We start from the raw sequence: 24219 nt of genomic DNA, 5'->3' as shown, positions 1-24219 counted from the left end.
TTCCCAAACAGTCAGACTAATCAAAAACTCCAGTCACCAGAGTGACCTTCTGTACAGGCAGTCCTGTGCATTGTATCACATTATAAACATTGTTTTATATTTATTACGTAGGTTAATTTTTGGGTTATTTATCTAATTGGGCTTTTTTTTTTCCCGCTGCATCGAAACCGGAGGAAAAATATTACGTTCTCCTATTCAATTGTGTGCTGGAAACAAAATTAAACAATCTTTAATTTGACCTTGAGCTTAAAGATTGCAAGCACCCATAACGCATCCCTCTCCTTTCTTATAAATGGCCAATGTTTTGCGAATTTATATTAAGCAGAGTAATGAAGTTACACTTGACAATTATCCGTTCAGCCTGCTTGTTTACAAGCTTTAGTCAAGTTGTTTCCAGAAAGTCAACTCATTTAATTAATAATATTTCGTGCTGCAGATAATGTTCCCGTAAGGCTGGTGAATAGTGCAAGCCGTTGTGCCGGAAGGGTAGAAGTTTATTATGACGGAATCTGGGGCACCGTGTGCGATGATGCTTGGGATTTAATAGATGCACATGTTGTCTGCAACGAACTGAATTGTGGACATGCTGTTAATATCACGAATTCCAGTTGGTTTGACCAAGGCTCAGGTCCAATCTGGTTGGACAACCTCAAGTGTTCAGCGAATAATTCGGCCTTGTGGCAATGTCCGGCGAGACCTTGGGGCGAGAACGATTGTGTTCACAAAGAAGATGCTGGAGTTATCTGTTCAGGTGAGGAGTTTCTTAAGGCATGCAGACATAAGAATGTTTTTCTCTCACTCTGATGAAGTCTATCTTTGATATACCCGTGTAAGAATATTTCGTAATGGTAATCGATAAAATTGTCATCATTTCTCATTGAAAGTCCACCAACACTACCACAAAACCCACAAATGTTCAATGAATTAACTAGAAATAAATCGAAAATAGTACTATATATTTTAAATTCGGTTTTGATTCCTGTGGTACTCTAAAGGGAAACGATACTGATCTATCCTCTCTCCAAAGAAGCCGAGAACGGTATGTTCGACATCGTCTGTCAGCGTTTGAGCGATGTCCCTCTCCCTCTCACTTGCTTTTGTTGGTTTCCAATCGAGGTTTCCGGGCAAGGTTTCATCGGCACGTATGGGTGGTTGGAATTTTTTTTTATATATAGAACTCTACAGATCAAGTTATATGCGTCTCTGGTTACTGCCACTGAGTCTGGCCCTGTGACTCAGGAGCGAAGTGGGGAGCAGACGCACGCTGTGGTGACAGTGGATTCGTCAGGGCAGCAATCAGGAGGTACTGTGGGCGAGAACAAGATTCCGGATGGCATGTTCCCTCCCAGGTGCCACGATCTGAGATATATCAGCAGTATTTAGTGAGAAGGTGAACTGCCAGAGGAGGTGGTCGACGTAGATTCCGATGACGTGCGTAGCATGAGTGACGACATTTTGAAAATGGATGACAGAGAGATTGGTGCTAAATTAAAGGGCGGATCCTCCCGCGTTGTGATCTCAGGATGCTACTCGTGTCAAGTGCAGGTAAGGGCAGAACTAGGAATGCCATGCAATTTAATACGCGGCCAAGGAGTTTGTGTAACAGGGGGACATAGGATTTCCGGATCATTGGGTTCTGGGAAGATAAGGAATGTACAGAAGGAATAGCTTGCACCTGAACTAGAGGGGGACTAATACCCTGGAAGAAAGGTTTGTTGATCCTGCGTGTGATTGGAAGTAGAGCTGTCGGTGGATGGGAGCCACAATGCCAGAATAGTTAGTGGAGAGTTTGTGGAGGCATATGTTGGTGTGACCTCAAACAAAGTTAGGAATGAAAAGGCTGAGCATGGTGTGACAATGTCTTGAGCTGCATGTATTTCAATACAAGACGTATCGGAGAAAGGCCGATAATAGTGCGGGCGAAGTGGTCACTGGCTTTTAAATAGAGGCAATAGGTAGTCGGGAGAGGCTGAGGCTGTTGATCGGGCAAAATTGAAGTCATTAGGATGAGTTGCAACGTTAATGGTGGACAAAATCGAAAAAGGGTGAATACAGCACTAAAGATACAGTATTTGAATGCACACAGTACACAGAATAAGATAGATGAACTTGCAGCACAAGTGCAGATTGGCAGGTAGGATGTTTTAGGTATCACTAAATCATGGCTGAAAGACGATTATAGCTTGGAAGATAATGTCCAACGATACACATTGCATCGAAAGGGCAAGCAGGAAGGCAGAGGGGGCGGCATAACTCTGTTGGATGAAAATGAAATCAAATCATGGAAAGAGGTGACATCGAGTCGGAAGGTGTTCAATCATTGTGGATAAAGCTAAGGAACTGCAAAAGTAAAAATGCACTGATGGGATTTGTACACAGACCGGTGAACAGCAGTAAGGACGTGTCCTACAAATTATAACGGAAGATACAAAATGAATGTCAAAAGGACCGTATTAAAATGGTAATGGATGAATTCAATTCTATATGCCCCCTGGTAGCAGGAGAGATACAAGGGAGTAGTTTGGAAGGCAGATTTTGGAAAGGTGCAAAAATAACAGAGTTGTTATCATGGGTGACTTTAACTTCCCTAATATTGATTGACACCTGATTAGTTCCAATGATTTAGACGGGGCAGAGTTTGTTAAGTATGTCCAGGACGGATTCCTGTCACAGTGTGTTGACAGGCCGACTTGCGGGAATGCCATACTAGATCTAGTATTAAGTAACGAACCGGGTCAGGTCACAGATCTCTCAGTGGGTGAGTATCTGGGGGACAGTGACCTCCGCTCCCTGGCCTTTAGCTGTCATAAGTTGGTGGCTGGGACGGAGTCAATTGCAAGAGACAGACACTGAAGTACTAGGGACAGGACTAGGATACAGGGCGATTGCAGGGAAATGGACAGGGAAACCAGGAACCTGGAACAGGACTGGACATGAGAGCTAGGAGCCCGGCCTTGGACGCCGAGCCAGAGACTGGAGAAGGACCCAGTAGCTGGATCTTGCCTCTGGCTCGGACCACAGAACCCGGCAAGGAGGAGGCTTGGCAGGCAGGCAGGACGAGGCTGGAGGAGAGACTTCGCAGAAGGCTGGAGGCTAGAGTCTTCAGGCTTGAGGCTTGAGGCTACAGGCGAGGATTGGTAGGAGGCAGGATGGACTCCGAGGCAGAGACTGGAATAGGACCCAGTACCTGGGTCTTGCTTCTGGCTCGGAGCCCAGAACTAGGCAAGGGCGAGGTTGGAGTCTTCAGGCTTGAGGCTAGAGGCAAGCCTTGGCAGGAGGCAGGAGGCTGGAGTCTTGAGGCGAGGCTTGGAAGGAGGCTGGAGGCTTGAGACGAGGCAATGCGAGGCTGGAGGCTGGAGGCTTGAGACGAGGCGAGGCGAGGATGGAGGCTGGAGGCAGGAGACTGGAGGCGAGGTGAGGCTGGAGACTGGAGGCAGGAGACTTGAAGCGAGGCGAGGCTGGAGGCTGGAGGCAGGATACTTGACACGAGGCTTGGCAGGCTCCTCCTGGGCAGGGCACGGATCTGGGCAGAGCGCGGTACTCCTGGGTGCGGTGCGGTACTCTTGCGCAGGGCGCCATGCTCCTGGGCAGGGCGCGGATCACCACCCGACAGAGGCAAGGGACAGGAAGGAACAGAACCAACCCCAGGTAACGGCAAGACGGCCTGGCATGCCTGGGTGGAGGCAAGGGACAGGAAGGGAGCTACGTACGGGGTGGATCCAGGACAAGACTGCAGGCAAGACGAGGAGAGAGTTACCGACAAGACAAGGCGTGGCTTCTGGCAAAGCAAGGCGATACGAGAAATTCAGGCGAGGCGAGAGTTACCGGCAAGACAAGGCAGGGCTTCATGCGAAGAAACAGAAGGGAGAGCAAAGGATACAAGGAGCAGGGACAAGAACAATCCAACAGCCACGCTCTGGTCTCTGGAGGTATTTATGCAGCCAGCCCCAATGAGCATCAGCTGTCTTATTTAGTGTTTAACAGGAACAGAAACAGGGTAAGCAGGAAAACCTGGATCAAGGGTCGATGGACCGGACCGTGAACTGGAAAACGGAATTCACGGACCGGACCACGACATTAGCGTTATCATGGAAAAGGATAGAATCAGAGAGGACAGGGAAATTTTTAATCGGAGAAGGGCAAATTGTGAGACTATAAGGCTAGAACTAGCGGGTGCGAATTGTGATAATGTTTTTGCAGGAAAGTGTCCTATGGACATGTGGTCGATGTGTAGGTATCTCTTGCAGGATGTTAGGGATAAATTTGTCCCGGTGAGGAAGATAAAGAATGGTAGGGTGAAGGAAAAATGAATGACAAGTGAGGTGGAAATTCTGGTCAGGTGGAAGAAAGCAGCATTCAGGTGGTTTAAGAAGCAAGGATGAGATGTTTCTATTGAGGAATACACGGTAGCAAGACAGGAGCTTAAGAAGGGGTTGAGGAGAGCAAGAATGGGGCATGAGAAGACCTTGGCGAGTAGGGTAAAGGAAAACACCAAGGCATTCTTCAATTACGTGAAGAAAAAAAGGATGACAGAAGTGAGGTAGGACCGATTGGAGAAAAGGGTTGGAAGATGTGCCTGGAGGATGTGGAAGTGAGCGAAGTCCTCTATCAATACTTCTCTTCGGTATTCACCAATCAGAGGGAACTTACTGATCGCGAGGACAGTATGAGTGAGGTTGATGTTCTGAAACATGTTGTTATTAAGGGGGGAGTAAGTGTTGGAGTTGTTAAAATTCATTAAATCCACGGGGCTTGACGGAATATTATCTAGGCTGCTCCACGAGGCGAGGGAAGAGTTTGGTGAACTTCTGGCCAGGATCTTTATGTCTTCATTGTCCACGGGAATAGTACCGGAGGATTGCAGGGAGGGAAATGTTATCCTCCTGATCAACAAAGATCGTAGAGATAGTCCTTGTAATTATAGACCAGTGAGCCTTACGTCTGTGGTGGGAAAGCTGTTGGAAAAGATTCATAGAGATTGGATCTATGATCTATGAGAGAATCATGGTCTGATCAGTGACAGTCAGCATTGTTTTTTGAAGGACAGATCGTGACTAATAAGCCTCATAGAGTTCTTCAAGGAGGTGACCAGGCGCATAGATGAGGGTAGTGCAGTGTATGTGATCCACATCGATTGTAGTAAGGCATGTGACAAGGTTCCACACGGTATGCTTATTCAGAAAGTCAGGAGGCATGGTATCCAGGGAGGTTTGGCCAGGTTGATTCAGAATTGGCTTGCCTGCAGAAAGCAGAGGGTCGTGATGGAGGGACTACATTCGGATTGGAGAGTTGGGTCTGGTGGTGTCCCACAAGGATCTGTTCTGGGACCTCTAGCTTTCGTGATTTTTTTTTGAAGACCTGGATGTGAGGGTAGAAGAGCTTGTTGGCAAGTTTGCAGATGACACATTTGTTGGTAGTGTTGTTTATAGTGTTGAGGATTGTCCAAGATTGCAGAGAGACATTGATAGCATGCAGAAGTGTGCTGAGATGTGGAAGATGGGGCTCAACCCGGGGAAGCATGAGGTGGTACACTTTGAAGGACAAACTCCAAAGCAGTGTGCAAAGTAAATGGTGGGATACATGGTAGTGTGGAGGAGCAGAGGGTTCTGGGGGTACAAGTCCACAGATCCCTGAAAGTTGCCTCACAGGTAGATAGGGTTTTTAAAACCATAAGACCATAAGACAAAGGAGCTAAAGTCGATCAATCGGCCTATTGATTCTGCTCCGCCATTGTATCATGAGCTAGTCCATTCTCCCATTTAGTCTCATACCCCACCTTCTCACCATCACCTTTGATGCCCTGGCTACTCCGGTATCTATCAATCTCTGCCTTAAATATACCCAATGACTTGACCTCCTCTGCCGCCCGTCGCAACAAATTCCATAGATTCACCACCCTGTGGCTAAAAAAAAAAATCTTCGCATCTCTCTACTGAACGGGTGCCCTTCAATCCTTTATTCATTCCCTGTCGTACTCGACTTCCCGGATCATGGGAAACAATTTTGCAACATCCACTCTGTCCATGCCTTTCAACATTCGAGATGTTTCTATGAGGTCCCCGCTCATTCTTCTAAACTCCAAGGAATACAGTCCAAGAGCGGACAAATGTTCCTCATATGTTAAATCTCTTATTCCCGGAATCATTCCGGTGAATCTTCTCTGAAACCTCTCCAACGTCAGCACATCCTTTCCTAAATAAGGAGCCAAAAACTGCCCACAGTACTCCAAGTGAGTTCTTACCAGTGCCTTATAGAGCCTCAACATCACATCCCTGCTCCTATACTCTGTTCTTCTAGAAATGAATGCCAACATTGCATTCGCCTTCTTCACCACAGACACAGCTTTGAGGTTAACATTAAGGATACCCTGCACGAGGACTCCCAAGTCTCGTTGCATGTCAGAACTTTGAGTTCTCACCCTATTTAAACAATAGTATGCCCGTTTATTTCTTCTGCCAAAGTGCATAACCCTACACTTTACAACATTGTATTTCTTTTGCCACTTCTTTGCCCTTTCTTCCAATCTATCCAAGTCTCTCGGCAGACTCTCTGTTTCCTCAGCACTACCGGCCCCTCCACTTATCTTTGTATCATCAGTAAAGTTAGCCACAAAGCCATCTATTTCATATTCCAAATCGTTGATGTACAACGTAAAAAGAAGCGGCCCCAACACGGACCCCTGTGGAACACCAGTGGTAACCGGCTGCCAAGCAGAAGATGATCCCTTATTTCCACTCAGCCAATACTCTATTCACGTGTGCAACTTTCCCGAAATTGCATGGGTCTTACTTGATAAGCAGCCTCATGTGCGGCACCTTGTCAAAGGCCTTCTGAAAATCCAAATATACAACATCCACTGCATCTCCACTGTCTAGCCTACTTGTAAGTTCCTCAAAAAATTGCAGTGAGTTTTTCAGGCAGGATTTTCCTTTAAAGAAACCATGCTGAGTTCTGCCCATCTTGTCATATGCCTCGAGGTTTTCCGTAACCGCATCTTTGACAATCCACTCGAACAACTTTCCAACCTCAGATGTCAAGCTACCAGGTCTATATTTTCCTTTTTGCTTCCTTGCCCGCTTCTTAAATAGCGGAGTGACATTTGCAATCTTCCAGTTTTTCGGAACAATGCCAGAATCTATTGACTTTTGAAAGATCATTGCTAATGCCTCTGCAATCTCCACAGCTACTTTCTTCAGAATACGAGGGTGTATTCTAACTGGTCTGGGAGGTTTATCTACCTTTAGATTATTCAGCTTCCTGAGTATTTTCTCTATCGTAATTGTGACTGCGCTCATTTCTCTTCCCTGACACCCTTGAGTATCCGGTATACTGCTGATGTCTTCCTCAGTGAAGACTGATGCAAAATGCCCGTTCAGGTCCTCCGCCATCTCTTTATCTCTCATTACAATTTCTCCAGAATCATTTTCTATCTGTTCTATATCTGCTCTCACCTGTCCTTTACTCTTTATATACTTGCAAATGCTTTTAGTATCCTCTTTGATATTATTTGCTAGCTTCCTTTAATAGTTCATCTTTTCCCTCTCAATGACTTCTTAGTTTCCTTCTGTGAGTTTTTAAAAACTTCCCAATCCTCTGTCTTCCCACTAATTTTTGCTTCCTTGTATGCCCTCTCCTTTACTTTAACTTTGGCTTCGACTTCTCTTGTCAGCCACGGTTGCATTCGACTTTCATTCGACAATTTCCTCCTTTTTGGAATATATCTGTCTTGCACCTTCCTCACTTCTCGCATAAACCCCAGCCACTGCTGCACTGCCGTCTTTCCCGCTAGTCTCCCTTTCCAGTCAAATTTGGCCAGTTCCTCTCTCATGCCACTGTAATTTCCTTTACTCCACTGAAACACCGACACGTCGATTTCGGCTTATATTTCTCAAATTTCACAGTGAACTCTGTCATGTTATGATCAGGTTCCTTCACCTCGATCTCCCAAATCACCTCTGGTTCATTACACAATACCCAATCCAGTACAGCCGATCCCCTAGTGGGCTCAAGAACAAGCTGTTCTAAAAAGCCATCTCGCAGACATTCTACAAATTCTCTATCTTGAGATCCAGTGCCGACCTGATTTTCCCAATCCACTCGCATGTTAAAATCCCCCACAATTATCATAAGACTGCCCTTCTGATAAACCTTTTCTATCACTTCATGTAATTTGCAGTCCACATCACTGCAACTGTTAGAAGGCCTGCATATAACTGCCATCAGAGTCCTTTAACCCCTGCGATTTTTTTAGCTCAACCCATAAAGATTCTGCACCTTCCGATCCTATGTCACCTCTTTCTAATGATTTAGTATCATTTCTTACCAATAAAGCCACGCCACCCCATCTGCCTACCTGGCTATCTTTCCGATACACCGTATCCTTGGACGTTCAGCTCCCAGAGACATGCTTCTTTTAACCACGTCTCAGTGATAGTCACAATATCATACCTGTCAATCTGTAGCTGTACAATGAAGCAGCTCTGCAAAACTCTGGTAAGGCCATACTTGGAGTACTGTGTCCATTTCTGCTCGTCTCACTATAGGAAGGATGTGGAAACATTGGAAAGGTAACAGAGGAGATCTACCAGGATGCTACCTGGTTTAGAGAGTATGCATTATGATCAGAGATTAAAGGAGCTGGGGCTTCACTCCTTGGAGAGAAGGAGGATGAGAGGTGATGATAGATGTATACAAGATATTAAGAGGAATAGATAGAGTGGACAGCCAGCGCCTCTTCTGCAGAGCACAACTGCTCAATACAAGTGGACATGGCTTTAAGGTAAGGGGTGGGAAGTTCAAGGGGGATATTAGTGAAGGTTTATTTACACAGAGAGTGGTTGGTGCGTGATATGCACTGCCTGAAGTCAGTGGTGGACGCAGTTTCACTAGTGAATTTTAACAGAGTACTAGACAGGTATATGGTGGAATTTAAGGTGGGGGGGGTTATGGGAGGCAGGGATTAAGGGTCGGCAGCTAATTGAGGGCCGAAGGGCCTGTACTGTGCTGTACTATTCAGTGTTCTATGTTCTATGTTCAATATGGAATCATAGAAACATAGAAAACCTACAGGACAATACAGACCCTTCGGTCCCAAAAGCTGTGCCAAACATGTTCCCACCTTAGTAATTACTAGGGTCTCCTATAGCCCTCTATTTGTCTAAGCTCCATATACCTATCCAAAAGTCTCTTAAAAGACTCTATCTGATCCGCCTCCACTAGCGTTGCCGGCAGCCCATTCCACGCACACAGCACTCTCTGCATAAAAAAAAACTTATCCCTGGCATCTCCTATGTACCTACTCCCAAGCACCTTAAACCTGTGCCCTCTTATGACAGCCATTTCAGCCCTGAGAAAAAGCCAATTTTTGTCCAGACGATCAATGCTTCTCATCATCTTATACAACTCTATCAGGTCACCTTTCTTCCACCGTCGCTCCAACGAGAAAATACCGAGATCTCTCAAACTGTTTACATAACGCATTCTCCCCAATCCAGGCAACATTCTTGTAAGTCTTCTCTGCACTCTTTCTATGGTTTCCACGTCCTTCCTGTAGTGAGGCGACCAGAACTGAGCACAGTACTTCAAATGGGGTCTGACCAGGGTCCTATATAGCTGGAACATTACCTCTCGGCTCTTAAACTCAATCCTTCGGTTGCTGAAGATCACTGCACGGTATGTCTTCTTAACCAAAGATTCAACCTGCGCAGCTGTTTTTAGCGTCCTGTGGACTCGTACCCCAATATCCCTCTGATCCTCCACACTGCCAAGAGCGTTACCATTAATACTATATTCTGCCATCCTATTGGACCTAACAAAATTTAACACTTTACACTTAACTGGGTTGAACTCCATCTGACACTTCTCAGACCAGTTTTGAAAGCTATTAATGTCCCGTTGTTACCGATGACAGCCCTCTACACCCTTGACAACACCCCCAACCTACGTGTCATCAGCAAACTTACTAACCTATCCCTCCACTTCCGCATCCAGGTCACTTAAAAAAATCACGAAGAGTAAGGGTCCCAGAACATATCCCTGAGGCACACTACTGGTCACAGACTTCCACGCAGAATATGACCCGTTTACAACCACTCTTTGCCTTCTGTGGGCAAGTAAGTTTTTGATCCACAAAGCAATGTCCCCTTGGATCCCTTGTCTCCTTACTTTCTCAGTAAGCTTTGCATAGGGTACATTATCAAATGCCTTGCTGAAATCCATATACCCTACAATATGCAGGAATATTGGGAAAATCAGGTTGGTGCCTCATTCTAGGAGGTGGAAATTCCAGAGCGCTAACGAGATAGCTTTTTACAGCAGATCGTAGTTGAGCCTATTAGAGGATCGTGCATACTGGATTGAGTGTTGTACAATGAACCATAGCTGATTTGAGACCTCATGGTAAAAGAACCATCCGGGGCAAGTGATCAGAATACAATCGAATTCATCCTGAAATTTTCGAAGTGGAAACTAAAGTGAAATGTATCAGTATTTCAGTGGAGAAAAAAGAATTACAGAGATATGAGAGACAAATTGTTTTGAACTGACTGGAAAAGAACACTGGCAGGTATGACGGCAGAGCAGCAATGGCTGGAATTTCTAGAAGAAAATATGTAGGCACTCGATATATACATCTCAAAGTGGAAAAGTATTCGAAAGGAAAGACGACACGACCGTGGCTAGCAAGAGATGTCAAAAATACTATAAAAGCCAAAAAGAGGGCATATAATAGAGCAAAAAGTAGTCGGAAGCTATTGGATTGGCAAGCTTTCAAATACCAACATAAGGCAAGTAAAAAGTCGTTAAGAAGGTAAACCATGGAATAAGAACACAAGCTAGTCAATAATATTGAAGAGGCTCGGAAGCGTCTCTTCAGATGCATAAAGTGTAAAAGAGATGTGAGAATGGATATCAGACCACGGGTTAACGAAGCCGTAGAGTTGCAACAGGCGACAACAAAACAGCAGGCGAACTGAATAAATATTTTCCATGAGTCTTCTCTGTGGAAGACGCAAGTACAATGGTGGAAGTTCCAGGTGTCGGAGGCATGAAGTTACCAGAACTTGAGAGAAGGTTCTTCTATAACTAAAAGTTGCGAAGGTACGTATCACCTGGTCCAAATTGTGTACACCCTAGTGTTCTGAAAGAGGTTGCTAAAGAGATCGTGGAGGCATTAGTGATGATCTGTCAAGAATCTGTAGATTCTGGAATGGCTCCGGTAGAATGGAAAATTGTGAATGTCCAGAAGAAAGGTCTCGATCTGAAATGTCGACTTGTTCCGTTGAAGCTTCCTGATCTGCTGCGTTCTTCCAGCAGCTTGTGTTTGTCGCTTTGGATTTCCAGTTTCGACAGAATTTCTCGTATTTATAATTCTATAACTATAGGTTATGACCTTATAGAAATATATCTAGTAAAACACACACTAAATCTGATTATGCAGTTAAGATTCATTGGTTCCGAAAGATTGCACTGCACATCTTGGCGATGTAAGGACTACGAACTTGAGACGCAGATATAATGCTTTCTTCATTTCTGAGTTCACAGCACGCTATAGTCTAAGGCTTTTCTTTGTCAGTTGTCTCCAACAATGACAGGAATCCTGTAGAGAGAGTAGAATTTTAATTAAAACACGTTGCACTGGGACAGTTCCATTCTCTCGACCTCGAAAGTACGTGTCCAGTGGTACCAGTAGTCGCACAAACTGGGGTCTTCCGTAGCTGCAGTGAATGACCAATTCTGTGCCACGTGTTATCCTTTGAAGATAGAAGCACAAATACATAATAAATTGGAGCAGGAGTAGGACATCGGGCAAGTCGAGCCTGCTCCGACATTCAGTAAGATCATGGCTGATCATGACGCAAATGTTGTAGGTGTTGTGGATAGCGTGAAGGGCTGTCAGAGATTACAGCGGGATATTGATAAATGCAAAACTGGGCTGAGAAGTGGCAGATGCAGTTCAACACAGCGAAGCGTGAAGTGGTTCGTTTTGGTAGCTCAAATATGATGGCAGAATATAGAATCAATCGTAAAACTCTTGGCAGTGTGGAGGATCAGAGGGTCTTCGGGTCCGAGACCATAGGACACTCAAAGCAGCTGCACAGTTAGACTCAGTGGTTAAGAAAGAATACGGTGTATTGGCCTTCATCAACTGTGGGACTGATTTTAAGAACCCAGAGCTATATAGTACCCTAGCCATACCCCATTTGGAGTACTGTGCTCAGTTCTGGTCGCCAAACGACAAGAAGGATGTGGAAACCATAGAAAGGGTGCAGAGCAGATTTACAAGGATGTTGCTTGCACTGGGGAGCGTGCCTGATGAGGACAGGTTGAGTAAACTTGGCCTTTTCTCCTTGGAGCGACGGAGGATGAGAGGTGACATGAGAAAGGTGTGCAAGATGATGAGAGGTATTGATCGGGTGGATAGTCAGAGCCTTTTTCCCAGGATTGAAATGGTTTCCACAAGAGCACACAGGTTTAAGATGCTTGGAAGTACGTACAGAGGAGATGTCAGGAGTAAGTTTTTTTTAAGCAGAGAGTGATGTCTGCGTGGAATGGGCTGTCGGCAACGGTGGTGGAGGCGGATCCGATAGGGTCTTTTAAGAGACTTTTGCATAGGTACATGGAGCTTAGAAAATAGAGGGATTAGGTTGACCCTATTAATTTCTAGGGCAGGGACATGTTCGGCACAACCTTGTGGGCCAAAGGGCCTGTATTGTGCTGTACGTTCTCTACGTTTCTATGTTTCTAAACCATGGATTCATCCCCACCCATCTGCATTTTTCCAAAACCCTTAATTCCACTGCAATGCAAAATCTATGCAACCTGTCTTAAATACACTTAATGAGGTAGCCTCCATTGCTTCAGTGGGCCAATAAATGCACAGATTCATCACTCTCTGAGAAAAGCAGTCCCTCCTCACCTCCGTCCTAAATCTACTCCCCAGAGTTTTGAGACTATATCCCCTAGTTTTAGTATCACCTACCAGTGGAAACAACTTTCCTGCCTCTATCTTATCTATCCCTTTCATAACTTCACATATTTCTATAAGATCTGCTCTCTGAATTCCAGACAGTACAGTCCAACGCGCCTCATTCCCTCTTCATTGTCTAACTCTGTCATCTCTGGAATCATCCTGCTTAACCTCCTCTTTATCGCCTCCGCATCCAGTATATTCTTCCTCAAGTAAAGAGACCAGAACTGCACGCAGTACTCCAGGTGTGACCTCACCAATACGCCGTGCATTTGCAGCATAACCTCCCTGCTCTTAAATTCAATCTCACTAGCAATGAAGGCCAACATTCCATTAATTTGTATATAACCCGCTGTACCTGTAAACCAAATTTTTGAGCTTCATGCACAAGTCCCCATAAGCCCCTCTGCACAACAGCGTGCGGCAATATTTTAAAATTTCAATAATGATCTGCTCTTTCGTTTTTCAAGCGGATGTCCACGCATTTACCAACATTGTACGCCATCTGCCACGCCCTTGTCCACTCACTATAGCTATCTATGGGTCTTTGCGGACTCTCTGTATCTTCTGCACAGTTTACGTTTCCACTCAGTATGGTATCATCAGTGTGACGAGGTCCTGAATTACCCGAATAAACTGTGCTTTTGAAATGAGAGAGACAGAGAGTTGTTCAATACCAGACACCTTATTTTTAAGAGAGAGAGACAGAGAGGTGAGGACTGCTTTGATATGGTGTTATGGTTTCCTTGCAGCATGTTTGCACTTTGCAAGCACACTGGCAGCTTCTGTGATCTCAAAGAGAGAGAAGGGAGGAGCTGCTTGATGGACAGCTGGTGTTCAGCATGATGAGATAAATAGAAGGGTAGCTGATAGACTGACAGACACATGGCGTTGGACACTGAATGAGCTTTGTTGTGCCCACAGAAAAGGTGCGTTCTTGGAGGATCGATCAGTGGCTGTCGCAGTGTGAAAAGGCTGTGACCGTTGGGCAGTTTTTCGTGTGTCCAACCATCGTCCGCTAACCGGAGAAACTCCGGATGCAATGTACCATTCCTCTTCTTATCTCCCCACCTTTACTGTCCTTACTTTTAAGTGGAATATACTTTTGTTGAGTACCGTGAAAAATCTCTTTGAAAGTTTTCCACTGTTCCTTAACCATTTCTGTGTTCCCAGTCTACACGAGCCAATACCTCCCTCATCCCATTGTTCCGCCATAATACACTAGTTTTGAATCGAACTATTGCACCCTTCCTGTCCGTTGAATCTCACTGTAGACCTTTTACGTCCACTCTGCCGGAGCTGTCTTCTCATGCCAGCGCAGGCATGTGAACATCTCTCTGCGATGCGGATTCCGCCTTCCCCCTCGCGTGGTTCAGCTTGCCTGTCGAAGCGGTGCACCAATGTGTGGTCGGTGTCGCATGCAAACAGCTACCTTGAGTCATTGGTGAAAGCTGAGTGTCTAAAGGGGAGTTTGGACATCATAAGCCCCATCATCAGAGGTGCTGCACATCCCTGATCACCATATACCCACATCACAGGTAATTATTAGCATGAAGCCATAATCAAGAATAAGGTTTGTTCTTTGTTCTTCAGATCACAGGGAAATAAGGTTGTCCAATGGGGAGAATCCCTGCCAGGGCAGACTTGAGGTTTTATTTAACGGAACATGGGGAACAGTTTGCTCTGATTCTTTTGGCATGGAGAATGCACAAGTTGTTTGCTCCCAGCTCAACTGCGGCTCGGCAAAATTAATAGAAGACAGCGCAGCATTTGGAGAAGGTACTGGACCGATCTGGCTGGATGACGTGAGCTGTCGGTTGGGCGACTCACTTTTATGGCAATGCCCATCTTCATCATGGGGCCAGCATAACTGCAAACATGAGGAGGATGTTGGGATCATTTGTTCAGGTAATTATATCGTCATAGGGTTATAGACTGCGAAACAGACCTTTCGGCCTACCTTCCCGTGCCAAACTATTAATCTTCCTAGCCCCATCAGCTTGTATCCGGATCATAGCTCTTCATTTCCCTCCCATCCACGGACCTGTCCAAATTTCTCTTAACTGTTCAAATAAACACTTTCCCACAGTTCAGCAGACTAGTCGTTCCGCAATCTGAGTGAAGAAATATCCCCTTATATTTCCCTTAAAGACTTCACATTTTACCCTTAAACTAAGAACTGTAGTTCTAGACTTCCTGCACCTGAGTGGAAAAAAAGCCTTTTTGAATGGATCCTATCTAAGGGACGCATAATGGCGGTTATCTCGAACAAATCACACCTCATTGTTCTACGTTTTAGGGTATAACTTTCTGCATTATTCACCCTTTCCCTATAACTCATAGCCTAAAATCCTGGCTGCATAATTGACGATGTTCTCTGCACGCTGGCCATGTTATTGATATCTTTATTTTATTATTTATCTGCAAACGTAAGGACCTGCATTTGGAATATTTCACTGAAATGATGAGTTGAATGTTTTACAGAAATCTGGCCATCGAAACCGCTAATTAAGAAGGTCAAGAAGGAGAAGAATATCAATCCATTTCCAAAAGCCGCCGGTAGTTACTGATATTTTCATTATTCAAAAATATGCAACATGCATGCATTTGTTTTCTTTTCATGGTTCTTGTTTTAAGTCGTCTTTTCTATTCCTGGTCTCAGAAGGATGCAAACTTTTCCTCCCCCAATTTCACTTTTCTGCTGTCACTTCATTTCTTGTCGTGTCAGTGCAGGGAACATTTAAGTACAATGTAGGCTAATTCGCTGCTTTAACAAAAACGACAGAATATTCTTCCTGAATGTAATAATTGTTATCAAAAGTTCGAGATAGACTAAATTTGGAGAGTACTGGAACGTTTAACTGCAGTAGGACAGACAATTGTGTGCCAGACATTACCGGCGTATGGCTCAGATTTCAAAAAAAAAATAACACTTCATCGTTCAATGCAAAAGAGTATAATGACGCCGTTGCAAATCCTGGCACATGTTTTGCTAAATTCTGAATTCTAGCATGACATGGCAATATAGGCTATTACATACCTTTATGCATATTTGTTTTCAATGAAAATATTGACAGCACCGGAATGGATCAACATATTCTATCGAACGTGTTGCTCTTCAACTTTATGGTCCGATTATTTCCACGAACAATTAGCATCCCAAAACATTAAACACATGACTCATCTCTAGTAGTTGAGAGGGAGATGTTGGTACATAACACTTGCAGTACAAGTTAATTCTCAAATAAGAACTCGTGCGTCTTTTGTTTCAGACCTGCGGCTCGTGGCGGGGTTCGATAATTGCTCTGGAAGAATTGAAGTTTTCTTCAGTGGGACGTGGGGAACGGTCTGTGACGATTCATGGGACAGACACGATGCTGCAGTCGTCTGTCGCCAATTAAACTGTGGGGATCCAGTCCTGGCTTCCGGGGGGATGCTATTCCCCCTTGGAAACGGCACTATTTGGATGGACGAGGTCAAATGCAAAGGGAGTGAGAATTTTCTGTCGGATTGCCAATTTTCTACATTGCATCGTCATGATTGTGGGCACAAAGAAACCGTCGGTGTGATATGTTCTGGTCAGTAATCGAATTATTCTGCTAAGTTTCATCAATTCCCCTTATGTTCTCGTCATATCTCAATTTCTTAACACAACCCGAGAAGAAACCCTGATATTTTCGAATGGGTATCACAGAATTATCCTTTCCAGCATTTGTTGTCCTAGTCCTCAGCTGCTGGTGCCGTTCTACATCTATGTTCAACACAATTTTCTTCCTCTGTATACCTGTAATTTTCCTCGAGCATTTACTTCTCTTGAAGCCCATCCTTTAAATCCAGATTTCCATCCCCTTACCTCTGAAAATGTTACGCATTATTTGCACCCCTGTGACGCCGCTGGTGTTCGAATTGTAATTTTCACACGACTTCGAACTTCCGGGAAAAAGCCTGTGTGAGATTAGTATTTATATACCTTTATCTTCACTGAGAAGTACTTTTAAGTTGGCATTTAACATCATAATATTCAGAATTAAAATCAAATCCTGAGAAACGCGTGGAAATGTCACTTAACGCAGTCTGACAAATTTTATCGGCTCTGATAGCTGAATCCGTGATTTAATGAAGGATATGCTTTGTGATATTCATTTACTAGGAGATACAGCACGGTCACAGGCAATTCTGGCCCAACAAGACCGCTCCACCCAATTGCAGTCAGGTGACCAATTCACGTAATAACCACTACATCGTTGAAAAGTTGGAGAAAACCCACGCTGTTAGGAGGAGTGGTCTAATTTCAGACAGCAGTGGAATTGAACCGAGGTTTCTGACCCTATGCGCTTCCGTGCTGCTCCTGACAAAATATATTTAAATTTTTGTAATTTCTTTCTTTCAGATCACGAACCACATACTCCTAATTATAGGAAACTGAGATCTTTCATTTACGCCATCCCTTTCCTTCTTGGTTCTCTTCTGGTCATCGTTTCTCTCTACCTGATCAAAAGCAAACGAAGACAGTTCCAGAATGGTTGGTTAAATCTATTCTCATAAGCCTTCATTACTATGAACTAATTTAACATTCATCATGTTGATTCCTTGCTATATGGTATGTTGCATGAATTGAGAGTCCATAAACGCATAGGTAGACTCTAAATGGCTGTCTACAATACTCAGGTCTCGACTATTTAGGCGTGCTCTGTAAATGTACTTTTCCTTGGTAAGATGAGCCAGAAAATACAAGTTTGCGCCACAACGCAGCTTGAAGGGTACTGCTGAATGCAGCTTATGTAAGGCGAAATGATACTGTCAGGCTTATCTGCTCGCTGGATGGACGGACGAAACAGCACGTGGAAGTAACGCGGAGGCTGTTGCAGAAAGAAACACATTCTGGGAATTGGGATGACATTATTACTGAACTCATAGCATTACGGCGCAGTACAGGCCCTTCTGCCTCCCGTGTTGTGCCGACAATTTTACTTACTCAAATTTCCATATACCCCATGCCGCACACGTAGCTCTCCATTTTTCTATTACCTGTACGTTTACCTAATTGTTTTGTAAGTGTCCCTCGTATATCTGCCTCCAACACCACCCGTATGAAGACGTATCACTCGCCGCTCTGTGGAAAAAAAAACTTCCGCCCTATACTTCCCTCCAATCACCTTAAAATTGAACTCACTCGTATTTTCCATTTCCACCCTGGAATAAATGCTTATTATATCCACTTGATCTATGCCTCTTATCATTTTGCATGCCTCCAACAGCTACTTCTTATCGTCCTTCACTGCAGAAAGAAAACACTAGTCCGCTTACACAATGTTTAGCAGACAATTCTGAATACTGCTGGATGTTGAAGATTGTCTGATTAACAGAGAGCAGTCAGTAATGACAAATAATTCGGTGTGGTTGAGATGATGGGTCACTGCACTTTGGAACTTATGCAGATGAATTTGCTGAAGGCACAGACGATGTCGTTGGTTTTATTTTTAATTCTATCACACAAAGGAGTGTTGCGAAGAACGTTTCTAGGATATTTTAATGTATTGATAAAATGGAAGGATGTTAATTAAGTAATGAAGGTAATAATGTAATAGCTCCGTCTGTTTAAGTAGACAACGGATGCGCCTGTCTGGGAGATGAATATGGAGATCCTGGGCTTCGCAGACATCAAGATCCCCCTCTCGGCCTCGCGGATGTAGTTCCAAGGAATGCGAAGCAGTACATTTGCATCAGCTTGGCTGCAGCATCTGCTGGGAGGTGACGTGATACGTCATCGAACCGCGTTAGGGGTTCCATTGTGGAGTTGTGCAGGGTTTACTCCTTAGCCTTCTCTTCTCCCGAAGATACCCACAAGGCAGTGGGAACCGTAACACTGGATAGGGGCCCATACCGGGTACTGTCAGCCGGAGCCAGCTGAGCGCGGGACTCGTGTAAGGCAGGATGTCACGGTCTGCAGTCGTGACATATGGAGCCACTACCCAGTACCTTATAAGTATGTTAGAAGTAACGTATAGTCAACAGAGAAGTAACTAAAGTAAATATGCGACTATGCGGCTTTCTGTTCTCTCTCTCTTTCTCTCTCTCTTTTCCACCCTCCACGCTCCACCACCTCCCCCCGGATGTAAAGAAAAGAGGACAAAAGCAGGAGACATTTCTGTCCGTTTTCTTCATCGGATAAAATTTGGTATTTCAGGCGAAAAGAAGTCACGGCCTTCTACACACAAGTTTGTTGAGCCGTTTTATGAAGAGATCGCCATTCAAGAGACTGGGCCTGGAGTCGGTAATTGTATTTAAACAGTATGTATCAGTTATCTTTCAATGTGAGTGAATTATTTTATATTAAGTCCAGGTTTTTCTTTCATCAGGAGATTCGCAATCCATCATCTCAGCAGATAAATTAGAATATTTCCTGGACGGTGATTTGCATGGCTACCAAAATGAAGATATGGAAGGTAAGTTCGATAAAACCTTACCTCACAATTGTCTCATCAGAAGAAAGCGGAATAAGTCATGGTCTTAGAACCAGACGCAAGGACATTACAAGACACAACAACGAATATAATTAAAATGGAATCAATCAAATGCAGATTGAGAACATTTGAATCAGAATACCATAACACATTGGAGCAGATTTTAGCCTTTCTGCCCATCGAGCCTTCTGCCAAGAGAAGTATGGAAAATATCGGGAAATCTAATCATTTAGCAATACCTACAAAAACAATGAACAACAGGGGCAACAAAAAAGCTGAGACAATATTTCAGATCGAAATATTTTCATCAGGAATATCTCAATAACATACTGACGTTTCTGCACCCAAATCTCGTTAACATGCACACAATTAGATCACGTTTTCTTTCAAAAATGTACGTACTAACTATTACTGTTATTGAGGCTTTTATATCTGATGATTTACTGTAAACTTTGGAATGCAATAACTTTCCTCAAACATTAAAATAACATATTATAATGGGTGATAGATTTAAAGATATGACCGAAGAAAGTATCCCTGCCTTCTTTAGAGGATGCATAAGAAATAGGCTGCCGGAAATATCTCGTGATATTAACCTATTCTTGTAAGAAATACTGTAAAAACAAAATGTGTGCGTCAACGGAGACATAATCTCTACACATCCTATTAACATTATCCGTAGTCAACTGAACGGGACATAGAACATGGGACAGTGCAACAGTGGAACTTCTGGTTCACGATGTTATGCAAACTAATTAAAGTAGTGATTAGACCTCAAGCCAAATGTCCCAAAGAGCACTGTGCTTTTTTTCTCCATGTCTGTGGGCAAACCTCCCCGAGTCCAAACAGACAAGTCACTATTGATCCTGTACATTTTATTCTTCCGGTTGAGCCCAATTTATGAGACATAGTCAAACACCTCACAATAAATCCCATAAGGACATCGTCCTCATATCTGTCTTCATCTATTACCTTTGCCTACCGGAAAATCTCAGTTAAGTAAGACACAGCCTCTCTCGCAGTCAGTCATGATAACTCTTCCTAATTAATCTGTGTTGATAAATCCTATCCCTATGAATGATTTCCAACAAAGTAAGGTTAAGTGCGCATGCGCCGGTCGTGCAAGTCGGCTGGTACTGACGGTCCGATCTGTTCTTACAGTCTTCGTCTTACTTTTTAAAATACGTTATTTTTTGTTTTTTTTTCTCACGGTACACGCCGAAGCTGCACCCTCTCTAACATGCTGGTAGAGAGAGTTTTATTTGGGTTTTCTTTAGCGCTGGAAAATATTACATCCCGACACGCGGGACAGAAGCAAGGTCGCATTGTGTATTTCACTGACCAGCAAGGAACGGCCGGTTTAGCGAACAGAGCGGTGGACATCCCTGCTGAAATCCGGAGGAAAACTCACTGAGGAGGATCACAAAGCCGAGGATAGAGGACCGGGTCGAGACACAGAAACTTTTGGAGAAGAGGAGTTCGGTGGGTAATACCGTTACGACTGAGCGGAAGTACACTGAGAGCAGTAAGCTTAAAGGAGTTCGGTGCTTACTGGTCTGGCTAACAACGGATGGTGCAATCCGGGGTATATTACGATCGAGGAACGTGTTTGCAGACTGGATATTGAACTTTTTACTGTTGGACTTCGGCCACATTCCACCGTGATCCAACACTTGGAAGCACGGGAAGTCGTTCCTGCCTGTGGCCATCGAACGTGCAGCTCCTCCCGTGGAGGGTCAGACACCCTGAGCCAATAGAATGGTCCTGGACTTATTTTCCATCTGGCATAGTTTGCATTTTGGTGCTTGATTGTCGGGGTTTTTTGTATTGCTAAATTTGCGCTCTATTCTTGGTTGGTGCGGCTGTAACAAAACCAAATTTCCCTCGGGATTCATAATGTATATCTATCTATCTATCTATCAATATCCTCCCTGCGACTAACGTGAAAGTAACAGGACTATGGTTTCCAAGGTTATTCCTATGTTCTCTATCGAATAACAGAACATTAACTAATTTCAGTTTGCTGCGACATCATGGAACATGAAAACCGTGGACATTGTACCTCTCTTAATATGTGGTATATCTCCCATCGTGCTTGGTGGAAGTTATCTACCTTCATCTTCTTCAGTAGATCCAACAATACGTCTCCCTTCTTATCCAAATGCTATAGTATATTAGAAACCATCTTATCCTTAATGTCCCTCTCCTTTGTAGATACCAAAGCACAGACAATTACATATCCTCCTCCTCCAAATACATTTTTCCTCCTGTATCCTTGAGAGGTTCAAACCTCTCCCTGGTAATCCTTTTGCTCTTGCTTTATATATAGAATATCTTACGTTTTTCTTCAATTAGCTTGTCAATGTCATTTCATGACTCTTGATGGATCTCCTAATCCTTTTCATTAGGTATTCCTTATCTTCACAGAATCCAACGTTCATTTTTTTAAATCAAAATATAAGTAGACTCAACTTTAAGAATTGTCTTCACTAGATAGCCATAAAATACAGAAATACATAGATGTAATATATAAAACCATAGAACCCATTTCTTTATTATCTTGAAGGGATCGATTTTATTTTAGTTTCTTTTCAGTGCTTGAATAAACATACCAGCTCTCTCGATATCCGAGGTTCCGCTACATTGCCATCCGGTCGTTCCCTCTCACTGCTGTCAGTGCAGTTTGTATTTCAACACCCTCCACATCTGCGATATGGAATTGCCCTAAAATAGCTGCTCTCAATTAACTATCTCCAGTTCTTGCTTAATCATTTTGTAGTTTGCTAGGTCTCGTTTAATGATCTCAGGCAAGGTCACTGGCTACCTTTCCCATGGCTACCTTAAACTTTTTGCTGGGCATTTCTAGTACCAAATGGTTACTCAACTTATTTAATTAAGCCCATCATCTCTGCTGGGATATAGGCTGCTGACAAAGTTTGCAAGAGATCTCAGTCCTGGGCCAGCCTTTCAGGTAATTCCCAGCTGTATCCCCTCTCGATATCGATCCTTTTTCTCTCAGGTGTAAGGACTGTGTAGTTTATGTTGACGTTTCTCTAGCTCTGGGCATTTTCAGGATGGGTTTGCTAAACCAATGCCCAACCCTCCTTCTTTCGCAGCCGGGCTCGGGAACCTCCATTGCAGAGGTTTGAGAGCAGAAGTTCGTGCTTGGTTTCACAGCAGGACGAGGGCGATACAACACCAAGGCTCAGCATTACGTAGTAAAACGTAATTCGGAATGGGCTTGAGAGCAACGTCCTGATGCTGAAAATAGGATGAAGCATTTTTGAAGTTTAAGGTTTTAAGTTTTTTACACAGAGGGTTGTGGGTGCCTCGAATGACTTGCCAGGGATGGTGGTGGAGGCTAAAATATTAGGGTTATTTAAGAGCTAGTGTGGGTTTAGTACTTTTTAAAGGAATATATGGGTCAGCACAACATTGAGGGCCGAAGGGCCTGTACTGTGCTGTAGTATTCTAGTGTCTACCGTCTACTCATCGATTAAATAACTTACCCGAGGAATACATGCGTAGACTATTTTCTAACATAAATAAAATCGAAAATTCAGAGTTGCAGAGCCATTTTACAAGCCACGTGTGGGATTCCGTAAAGGTTAACCTCCAGGGTTGAGTCGCTGGTGCGGAAGACAAGTGTAATGTGAACATTCTTGAGAGGACACGAATATAAGAACAAAGATGTAATGGTGTATAATGGAAGTGATTTATCGCCATTAGACAGGCGGAGCAGACTTGATTGGCCTAATGGTTAATTCTGCTCTTATGTCTTCTGGTCTTATGGTAACGTTAACTTTATTCCTGTGTCGGACATTGGTACCTAACCTGCTCACGATTAGAAGTTTTCTCTGTCCTTGTTTCCTATTTGCAACATGTGTACTGTTCAGATCTCTGGAGACAGTGACAAATACTTTGTTGAGAATGAGCCGAATGGGTACTTAAGGTGGATTATTGGCAGTTAACTTCACTTTATTTAATATGTTGTGGCAGCATTTTCTGCAATACACTCAGGAATTGTCTTTCACTTTTCAGAATCCCCTTTGCCGCTTGACGAAAATTTCTGAGAAGAACATGACGATGTTGAATAATGCGCTTGAAGAAATGCGAATTATAATCATTCAGATGAAACATTTTATGGTGATTTGCAACCACCGTGCAATTTCCCTGTATGTTTTGTAATTCATTTAATGTAAAATTGTACATTGGAATTCAACCCCCTCTGTGATTTGAAGTGAGATCCTTCCGGAAGTGGAAAACAAAGCAAAACTTCTGAACAGTTTGGGAGATACCAATGACGCAAAATGTAAAACGGCTTCAAATTGAATTTAGCGCTTACGTTATTTGATGTGTTATATGTGCTTTGAGCTGGATGTAACTATTGGCGCTGTGTTTTGTAGCCTGGCTCCGGCTGAATGCTGTTTCACTTGGCCGTATTCGAGTGTATGGCTGAATGACAGGTAACTATGGACGTAAAACGGAATTCAAATCGTTAACTTCAGTAAATTTTATAATAGTGTTTTTGGAAAACAAGAGTTTTGATATTGGAGAATTTGTGAAATGTGCGCAGGAAAGCTTCCTTTATTAATCTACAACATTTAACATTTTCCAAAGCAATAAAGTTGGACAAATGGTGGAGGTATCTGTCGTCAAGCACTTTGCGTTGAGGTAAAATAATTATGTTACCTTTAAAATGGTTATGCAGAAGGATAGATACGATTCACGTACTAATGTCCTGAAGTGGAGGTAAATGACACTTCGGACCTATCAGGAGGGACATTG

General features: G+C 43.6%; 1 protein-coding gene across 1 annotated transcript in view; it reads left to right on the top strand.

Moving 5' to 3' along the window:
* The window catches only part of LOC134345051 (deleted in malignant brain tumors 1 protein-like), an 82430-nt gene extending 58532 nt beyond the window's left edge, over nt 1-23898 (top strand). Inside the window, exons 10-17 of the mRNA XM_063045184.1 lie at nt 437-751; nt 14561-14875; nt 15452-15526; nt 16240-16545; nt 17358-17489; nt 19155-19241; nt 19327-19413; nt 23473-23898. Coding sequence (XP_062901254.1) covers nt 437-751; nt 14561-14875; nt 15452-15526; nt 16240-16545; nt 17358-17489; nt 19155-19241; nt 19327-19413; nt 23473-23504 — 1349 coding nt within the window. The 3' untranslated portion in view covers nt 23505-23898. The remainder of the gene's footprint in view (nt 1-436; nt 752-14560; nt 14876-15451; nt 15527-16239; nt 16546-17357; nt 17490-19154; nt 19242-19326; nt 19414-23472) is intronic.
* Nucleotides 23899-24219: the final 321 nt, after the last annotated feature.

This window comes from Mobula hypostoma, chromosome 4 (genome assembly GCF_963921235.1).
Source record: "Mobula hypostoma chromosome 4, sMobHyp1.1, whole genome shotgun sequence".
In the NCBI taxonomy this organism is placed as follows: domain Eukaryota; kingdom Metazoa; phylum Chordata; class Chondrichthyes; order Myliobatiformes; family Myliobatidae; genus Mobula; species Mobula hypostoma.
Note: the sequence above shows the minus strand (reverse complement) of the source record. Positions and strands in the feature narration are given on the sequence as shown.